The sequence below is a fragment of the Morone saxatilis genome, unplaced genomic scaffold, assembly GCF_004916995.1.
Source record: "Morone saxatilis isolate NCDOM2014 unplaced genomic scaffold, NCSU_SB_2.0 Contig11, whole genome shotgun sequence".
Taxonomy (NCBI): Eukaryota; Metazoa; Chordata; class Actinopteri; family Moronidae; genus Morone; species Morone saxatilis.
The window spans coordinates 29,041,888-29,051,794 of NW_023339663.1; the positions used below are offsets into that span (position 1 = coordinate 29,041,888).

Genomic DNA, 9,907 nt, shown 5'->3' on the forward strand with positions numbered 1-9,907 from the left:
GTCTCACACATTGGTGTGTCAAAATGGCTCAATAGTTCGCCCTACAAAATTGGAAAAAAAAGCAGCCCTGGCTTCTCGTTTGACCTACATGGATGAAAGTCGGTACAAGCGTACCATGTCCACAGGTACATTTCCATGCATTATATTTTAACAACCTCCTCCTTGGGAATCGATCGGATCGACTTCAAATACGGTCAGTACACTCTAAAGACGTTCACAGTGACAAGCTATCAAAGCTTGAAGTTATGTCTAACGGCGTGGCGTCTAGTATCACATTTCGCCATGCAACAAGCCTTGTTGTAACTACAACATTTAAGAAAAGCAGGCCCAGTGGCATGTTTCACCTAGACCCACAAAACCCAACAGGATGTTGGACATTTTGAATTTAATGTCAAATTATGGTGCCATTTCTGCCATTTCCTAGCATTCTATTTTAAAGAACTCCTCCTACATAAGTGATTTTATCAACTTTAAATTTGGTCTAAATAAGTCATCATGGCATGGCATCAAAAATCTGTGTTGCGCCAAGAAAAAGGAACCCCTAACCCTAAACACATCTATGTGCCAATATTCAGGCATAGTCATAGCGCCACCTACTGGCAACAGAATGTAGGCCTTGTGGTGATTGTCATCTGATTTACGTGTAATTTTCACAGCTTTAATTTTGATTTGAGGCCAAAACTGAAATGGAAATAAGGTAGATTTCTTCAGCAGTGTTAAAGTGAATAACAGTCTTCTGTCACAAAATCTTCAAAGTCCTACAAAATCAAAAGTCCTTAAAAGATCTAAAATTGAGTTCTCAGACACAGTATGGTGCCTGCATCAGAAGTGTGAGTTGTGCAGCCTGGCAGACTGGTGATTATAAAGCTCGAAGCAGAATACACTGCCGTGCTCTATCAGCTCGGAAAATCACTTCCCTCTGCCTCCATAAAGAGCCATCTGTGGTCAGTTCAGCAGAGATTCCCCTGAGCACTGTGCTCTGCTCCGACGGGGACGTTTAGATCAAGACTTTGATTTTTTCAGAAAAAAACACATGTCACTGACCACACAGACACACAAATGCCAAATGTAACTGCTGCACAGACCATCACACCAGCATGGGGCAGATGCCTTTTCAGCCAATCATCTATCTGATATGATAGAGGTTTCTCCCTGAGCACAGTTACATCAAGTACCACCTTGAACTCTCTGCACATTTATTGATTTATTGAACTCTTCATGTTTTTCTGTAAAAGTTGTTCTTTACTCGAGTCTGTAATGGTAATAAATCCAAGAGAGTCTCTACCCCAAGGCACTGTGTGGAAGCCAGCCAGCATTCATATACTGCTGTAATCATTTTGTTTGCATATGCATGAAAACACATCACATAAAGTACACACAGGCACACAATGTGCACAATCTTGCACATTGCAAATGTTGCAAATATTCCTAATCCTGTAATTTTTTGTACATTCCTGCACAAACTGCACAGCTCCCTGTTAAAATAACAGTCATATTGTCTTTATTTTTTCATATGTTGTTAATTTTCTATTTATGTTTCTTGACTTGCAGCACTTGCTTTCATCTTTTTTTATATTTTTCTTGTATTATGTTTATTGTTGTGCACCAGTAGAGCACAAGTCCCAGTCTTTCGTTTTATGATTTAACACACTTAAGATCCAGCAACCAGCCTTTAAAGTCTTAATGAGGGTTGAGTCTTATTTCATATCCACCAAGGCAAATTCCTTGTATGAGAAACCTCGGTAAAACACCCCCTTTTCATTCCCAAACAAATTACAGATAATATCCACACAGGCTTGGCTCCGATGGGAGTGCTGAGTCATGGCAATACAAAAGAAACCCACAATGTTCTGTTTATACCAGGTACATGGAAATATATGCATACAATAGCTGCATAGCATAAAATAACATACAATTGGACAATGGCCAGCATAGTACAAAAATCTTCCAGTGGTTTCACTTCTGCCCTTGCTGCAGTGAAGTACAAGTGAACTCCATGACCTTGTGACATCACTGTTGGGTGTGGTAACAGGTGCACATTTCAGACCAGAACCAAACCACACCTACTAGTGACCCTGGGTGTGGTCAGAGATGAAACAGGCTTTTAGCTTTCAACCAGAGAGTGCAGCAAAACATTGCTTTCAGCCTGGTGTCAAGTTCCTCTTTAAGAGGGGGTTTCTTCGTGACCAGTATGGACAGGAGAAACAATTACAGTGAACAATTCTTTCAATATGGGTATGTGAGGGTCGCATTAAAAGACCGGTGTGTAGAATTTAGGTGCATCTAGCGGCATTAGTAAATACTGCTTGCCTTCCAAACATGTAGGACAAACTACATACTGTAGAAACATGGCGGTTCAACATGGTGGACTCCGTAGAAGAGGACCTGCTCCCTCTGTAGAAAACACAATAATTCTTCTATTCAGGTGATTATACGCTAATGAAAACATGCATATAAATATTATATTCCATTTCCGACAATAGATCCTCCTAAATGTTACACACATAAAGTTGAAAAATGTGCACCTATCTTTTAACTACACTTAGCAGAGTAAAGGAAATAGACAGATTAGCATAATTTTTGTTCTATTATACTGCACAATTTCAATATATAAATGAAAAAATATTCAGGAATATTTTGTTCTCATAACACTTATAATACAAGCAGTTAGTTAAACTTCAATGTATAATTTCTGGTTATACACCTAAACAGAATGTTTTGGTATTAGTAGTATGTATCTAGATATTTTAAATGTCTATGAAATACAGATGGATCACAAATGAAGGGAAAGGCAACATGAAATGTGAATGGTATGGTTAAAGCAGCAACAAGAAACTTTCATTTTGTGCTGATTCTGGCCCCCCTGTGGACAACAGCAGTAGTGTTTCTACCACCTCGTTTAATTTATTTCAAGGAGCATCTAACTGAATCCAAGGGAGGCTTTATAATAATTATACAGAAGTAGAGTTCTTACTGATGGTCTTGTGTGATTATATAGGTCATACAGAGGCATCAGTGTTAAATTGAGACTCTCTCATAACCAGTTAAAAACTCCTTGTAGTAGGTATAAGTTAAAGGACTGGTTATGGATAATATAAAAATTAACATAATTTGTTCAGTTTTGTGATACAAATTCTAGTCCCCTGCCAGCATTGGAATTTCCCTATTGTGGGACTATTAAAGGAATATCTTATCTTATCTTATCTTAGCAGCACGCTACCTTTTGTCCATTGTGAGTATGATGTGTTATTGTGTCTTAATCAATTGGAAAATAAAACAATGTGTATATTCCATTTAGTCTGTAGCTTTACTCAAACTGTATCATTATGTGAGTTTATGTGAATAAGAACAAGAAGACTTTTTAAATGCAAAGAGAACAAGAAGGGCATGACTCACCCAGTCTATTTTTGCCATGGATATTTATTGCTGCTCTTGACTGATTGAAGTAATCCTTTGTCCTTCGGCACAGCCAGAGAGTCACAGTTCGCACTTTATTTTTCCCTTTTTTGTTGTAGCTGGAGGTCTTTTCTTTTTTGCACGTTTATTCATATTTGCACATGCCACGACCGAACACCAGACATTACCAAAACAAGAACTGGCAAATTTATACTATGTGTACAACTGATGTGCATGAGGGGGCTTGTGATTAGATGACAGGCGATCTCACCTGTGGCGTGATCAACACGTGGTCTGGTACTGCTGTATCAGATCTATAATCTAGGAAGTTTTTCCTTGCCATTGTCACCAAGTGCTTGCTAATGGTGGGAACTGTTGGGTTCTGTAAAGGAGTCCGGTCTAGACCTACTCTATTTGAAAAGTGTCCTGAGATAACTTCTGTTATGATTTGACGCTATACAAATAAAACTGAATTGAACTGAATTTAATATTTAAGTTGAGATTATTTTTAAAGATCTCTGTAGAACACTGAACACAAGCTATATTCACCATCTTCACTCTCTGCCTAAAGGTCCTGTCCTGCATTAGAAAAGTATGCAGTTAAAACAACCAAAGAGCTAATAGAACAATGAGAAGAAAACACCAAATTTGTCAAAAAAAGACACCTATTAAGTATGTATGATTGATAGAGAATGAAAAATACATAATATAGAAAGAGAATTGCATAAAAATGTCCTACAAAGTTCACTTTAACTGATCTCTGATCAATATTCACAGGAAATAATCTGCTCAAAATTTGTTCAAATTGTTGTTTACACCAACTTCCTGCAGTTATTGTCACTGTTTGAGGTTCATTGTACAGGTTTATCAGTTGTTCTTACTGTTATTGTATTGAATATAATATGAAATATCCATAAAATATGTCACTGGATTTAAATCATGAGGTGTATAATCATCCAATATGACATTAATTCTGTGGGATATCTTCATCCTACCATCCAGTGAGGCCTCATGACCTTTATGCAAGCATCAGTATTCATGTCACTAGACTAATTTATTCAGGTTTCCCCTTTAATATGTCACCAGTCATATATCTGTTCTAAACTGTCCATACTTTCAGACAGTCTGCCCTGGAAGGCATTCATAGAGTTGCACTTTTTTGTTCACATGAAAGGGGGCAGAAATAGTTGGGTCAAAAGTGAGAAAAGAGAGCTAGAAAGAGAACTTCAACCATTGGTTCCTTTCACACCTCAGTGAAGTGGGTAGGAATGTCAGGTTGTCAGTTTCAGAAAGTTAGAAAAGTCGTCAAACGGAAATGTGTTGGGGGAAGGAGGTATCCAAAGCTAGTCAACCATCCAACAAGCACTTGTGAAGAGGCAGTTTAACAGCCTGCACTCATCTGGCTTCAGGCTTTCAACCATATTTTGGAACATGGCTGCAGGGATTTGCTACCACTCAACCACAAGAGCATTAGAGGGGTACGACGCTGATGCTGGCTCGAAGTCTGTGTTCCAGTTCATCCCAAAGGTGTTGGGTGGGGCTGAGGTCAGTGCACTGTGCAGGCAAGTCAAGATTTTCCACACCAAAGTTGGGAAAATAAATGTTGTGGAAACTCCTGATCCTACTTCTCAACACATATGTTCCACGGTGGTATACGGTGCCTGAAATGGACCAAAAAAGGTGCCAGTTCCTTTATTCAGCACAACCCTAACCCTAAACTCAACCCTAACCCTAATACTTCATTTCCATTTATCCATTTAAACAAGGGCAGTTACAGTGCTGTTCTTGTAGCATTAAGCTAGCTATGTGTTCAGGACTAGGTCACCAGCATTGCTTTACACACGTTTTTGAAATACAGAGAATACAGAAAACTGAAGTTGGGGGGTTAAGGGGATAATGGAATTTGGGTAATTTCCCTTACACCAGAAATGTTGCCACAAAGCTGGAAGAACACTAGTGTCTCAGATATCATTGTATTCGGGATTATTAAGATTTATCTTCCCTGGAACAAAGGCGCCCAACCAGGCAAAGCAGACCCAGACCAGGAGTAGGCTGAAGTACAGTATATGATCAGGATATCGTTTTTCAAAGCTTAGAATAGTATGGGACACCGTTTGTTGCCATCAGACTGTTCTGAATCAAGGCTCTGAAAGTCCTGGGTAGGTTTGGTTTGGCAATCACTGTGCCCGCAAATGCATGCAAACTGTTAATAAGAAGGTTTGTCTGAACAACAAAGATGATATGAAATGTATAGAAACTGCTGTTTGCATGTTTTTGTAATGTATGATGTTAGCAATGGAAATATTTTCTGATGGCTGATGGTGCAAACAAGCCCCCAAAGCGCTTTGAGGCTTGGGGCTAGATCAGTCTGTGGCTGAAAGTGCTCCTTAGCTGCCTCAGCTCAGTGTAGAGAGGATGAGAGGGGTTGTCCTCTTCTCAGTCACTAAAGTGGCCCTCCTCTGAGAATACCAGCAGTGGCCCCAAGACTATTTGAGTGAAGTTTGTGACCTCTGCTCTGGATCGACATTCGTCATGCAGGTCACTTCATGACTGTGACCTGTTCACACTGGAATCTGATATGGACCTCATTTAAAAAGTAATGTGAACAGCCAAACAAACAAACAAAAAAAACTCTGATCTGAGCAATAAATCAGAGTTGAGCGCTAAGGCTCTCAGTGTGAGGGTAGCCTTTGACTCCTGATTTATGGTTAGTAGTAGCTAGGAACCAGAAAACCAGCCAAGTTCATGATGGTTCATTTGCATATTAGTCTGGCGATACCAGGCATGATTACTAATGGAAAAGATCACAACAAACAAATATATCAAAAATGTCGAATTTTAAGTTTGTTTTTGTCTTGAGATTGTTTTGTCTGTTTCTTTTTTTAAAAGCTATTTTTTGGGCCTTAGCCCAACATAGACAGGACAGGGGGGCAGAGAGAGGGGATGACATGCAGCAAAGGGCTGCAGGTCGGATTTGAACCCTGGGCCACTGAAGCAAGGACTCAGCCTCAGTACATGGGTTGCCAGCTCTACCCACTGAGCTAACTGGGCGCCCCTATTTTGTCTGTTTCTGAGGTCATGAAAGAACTTTCAATCTCAACTTTCAAGCCAACATAGGAACAATCCTGCTTTGCTGCTTTAACCATACAATTCCATTGTCTGCTGCCATGACAAAGTTTTTCTTAAAAAATTGCCCAAAAAGTGAGGTTATAATGGCCACACACACACGCACACAACGTGCGCGCGCGCACAAAACCCTTAAAAGCCAGTTCTCTGCACTTTTTTTTTTCCTCCGCTCGAAACCACGTGTAAGGTTTCAACCCGGCGGTGACTGACAGCTCCACCGACCAATGAGAGGGCGGGGACTCCTCGCTTTTCCTCGGGTCAGGGTTTAACGGCACCAATGACACACCGGCAGAGGCCGGCCCGGGCTGTGTAGGCGTGTCCTGCGCTACAAAGTCGCTCCAGCCTGAATTACTGCAACTTCTCTCTAACTTAGGAAAAGTTGCGCAGTCTGCTCAGTGCTTTGCAAAGCGCTTCAGTCCCCTCACAACCAACCACCCAGCTCTTCCACTTCTCCTACCCTGCTTCGCTTTATCATGCATTACAGCCATGTTCCCCATCTGCTCTTCTCTCTGCTCTGCATCGGACTGACTGGTGAGTACTGACTTCTTTGCTTGCGCTGTGTTTCTCTTAGATGTAGGTCAGCTAAAGCAATCTGCAGCTGCTGGATGTGTCGCTAAAGATCAGCTCTAGGAAGCAGACTGCGCGTTCCTCCTGTATAAGACTCCCCAGCACGGTGATTTAATGCGCAAACGGTGCGTTACTGACGTGCACGCTGTGTCTAATTGTCGCGGGCTGCAGATTTTTTAAGTTAAACTCTGGGGTTGAACGTGGCTGGGGGAGTCTCCGGATCAGAGCAGACAGTTCACAGAGTCAGGACTGGGTTATTTTTGCACTCGGTAGCCGTTGTTTGATGGAAACTGTCTCTCCCCACAGCCCAGTCTGAGCTGGAGACGGATGAAGTGGTTCCCAGGCTGCTGTCTGCGCAGGAGGCGCACCTGTCCTCTGACCATACTGTCCGCACGCTGCGCCACCGGGGTCAGCGCTCCCTGGACGCCCCTGGGGCAGGACCCTCTGACCCGGATCGTATAATTCTGTCACTGCCCGCTTTTGGAAGGGAACTGTATTTAAATCTGACGCGGGACAGCAAGTTTCTGTCGGGGGACTTCGTGGTGGAGGAGAGGCGCAGGGACCAGAGCGCAGCGGAGAGCCGCTTATCCACGGACCGGCTCTGCTTCTACTCCGGCTCCATCGTCAACCACACGGATTCTCTGGCATCCGTGAGCACCTGCGGCGGCCTGGTAAATCCATCTTCATTTTTTGGACTTGTTGATAAGTTTCGTGTCATTCAATCCCAAGCAGTTGAGCTTCAGACCGTTCCATTAAATGCACTGAAAAGGTAGGTTGGATTACAGCCGCCTGGCCCAGAGAGACCCTCCAAGCAGGAACTCTGCTGAAGTGCCTCTGAGCATGATTCTTAGCGCTTCATGACCTGCCAGTGGGTTAGTCAGTTTAAAGTCACACTGTGCTGTTCAAACCCACAATTTTAAATGCTTCTGGAGATCCCAGTTTCCAAAGATAAATCTGTCTGGCTCAAAATTTGGGAAAATGTGTCCAAAATGATGCAGAGGACATGTCCAGGCTTTCCAATTTAGGAAACGAGTTATTTTAACAACCTTAAAGCTACTTTTTAGAGGAAAAAAGAAAACTGTATGTTAAGGGTTTGAAAAACACGCCAGTAAATTGGCCTTGAGTTACGTTTTTGTTTTGTTTTTGTTTAGTCAAACTACTATTTCCAAAGTAAAGAATGAACTCTGATGCTTAACATAAGTTCATAGGTTCTACAATATTACTTTGTCAAAATCTTGATTTGACTGTTATACTGTGAGACAGAGCTGAATAAGATGATTCTTTCAATTAGAGCTGCAGATTAGTAGATTAATCCATTAGTCAATCCTAAAGAAAATGAACTGCCAGCCATTTTGATAATCAATTAATGATTTCAAGCGAAATGTCAAACACTTGCTGGTTCGAGCATCCTATATGTAAGGTTTTGCTGCTTTTCTTTGGCATTTGTGACAGCATTTTTCACATTTTTTTGACTAAATGATTAATCATGAAAATAATCGGCAGGTTAATTGATAATGAAAATGATCCCTACTTCCAATCTTTAAGCCACTGGTAATTATTTTTTTATTATTATTTACTATTATGGTAAAAGGATATCAGTTCTGTTGATTTTTAGGTTTTATTCATCCAGCATACCATATGAATGCTATGACGATGGGTTTTATTTGCAAGTTACACTCTGTAATCTAAAAAACGACTTGATTCCATTTAAAATCCTCTAAAATGTCTTATAAATTAATAAAAGTTAAAAAAGGTTTTGCCGTAAGATATCATGGTATTTTACGGTTACGGAAACCTTTACCTATTTTGACTCGTGGTTTGACAGTTTTTCACAGTAAAATCTACAGACATTTTTTACAGTGTACACAGGGAAAATAAAAAGGGGAAAACTGGATTTTAAGAGCTCAAACCGGCCAAATTACTGTCCAGAGATCCATCTTAAACAAAAAGTTACCCCTCCATCAGCTTCTCTGTCCGCTGTTCTGTGTCAGAGCCGGAGCTCTAAAGAAAATCTGAATTCCTCCACTGTGAGCAGTGAAGTCCCACATTAGCTGAGGCATGTGGATAATGCTCTTATGTAAAGTGAGTGTGCAGGTAGGGGTTCAGTCCTGCACTATTCAGCAGAAAGAGTCTTGAAGCCAGCTCTTAAAGTGAACTGTGCTCCTTTATTTCTTACAATATATCCTCAGTGACAGTTTGAGCATTCATCTGACCCACAATGAATGAGCAGATCATTGTCCAGCTGCGTACAGACACTGTGAGACACATGGTGGGTTTGTATGGGGGAAATAAGCAGCCGCTTACAGTCTGTCCACCCCAGGTATCGCCCGGCTGAGGGGCTCAGGGTGTCCTCAGTAAAATGAGAAATTGTGTCCTAGTTTCAAGCTTTACACTACAGTACATTCTATGTTCTTACAGTATGTTTACAGAGCTTACAGTTAATGTTAGCAGCTAATGGGAAATGATGCAAGACACAAAGTCAGCCACACTGCAGAATTGGAACGCTCCACTGCCAATTTCAGATTTGAAAACTCAAATGAAAGAGTTTTTAAATGTTGTTTTCTTCTTCTTCTTCTGAGCGATCCCACAAGTCATCACACCACTGTTAACAGTTTCTTGACTTCTGTCCAGCAGTGAGTAACTTCACCATTTCTGTCATGCATTGCATCAACAGTTTCCATCAACACCACGCTCAAAAGCGAAGCAATCCTATTTTGCATGCTGGCATTTCTTAAGGAGAATTCTGGGTTATAACCGCTTGATTCAAAGTTTTGCCCACCATTCCTTTAAGTACATTTTTTGGCCTTTTCATGCCTTT

General features: G+C 41.1%; 1 protein-coding gene across 1 annotated transcript in view; it reads left to right on the top strand.

The window, feature by feature from the left end:
- The first annotated feature begins 6,869 nt into the window (after positions 1-6,869).
- adamts17 (ADAM metallopeptidase with thrombospondin type 1 motif, 17) overlaps positions 6,870-9,907 on the top strand; it is a 104,906-nt gene continuing 101,868 nt past the window's right edge. The window contains exons 1-2 of the mRNA XM_035682220.1: positions 6,870-7,053; positions 7,396-7,760. Coding sequence (XP_035538113.1) covers positions 6,996-7,053; positions 7,396-7,760 — 423 coding nt within the window. The 5' untranslated portion in view covers positions 6,870-6,995. The remainder of the gene's footprint in view (positions 7,054-7,395; positions 7,761-9,907) is intronic.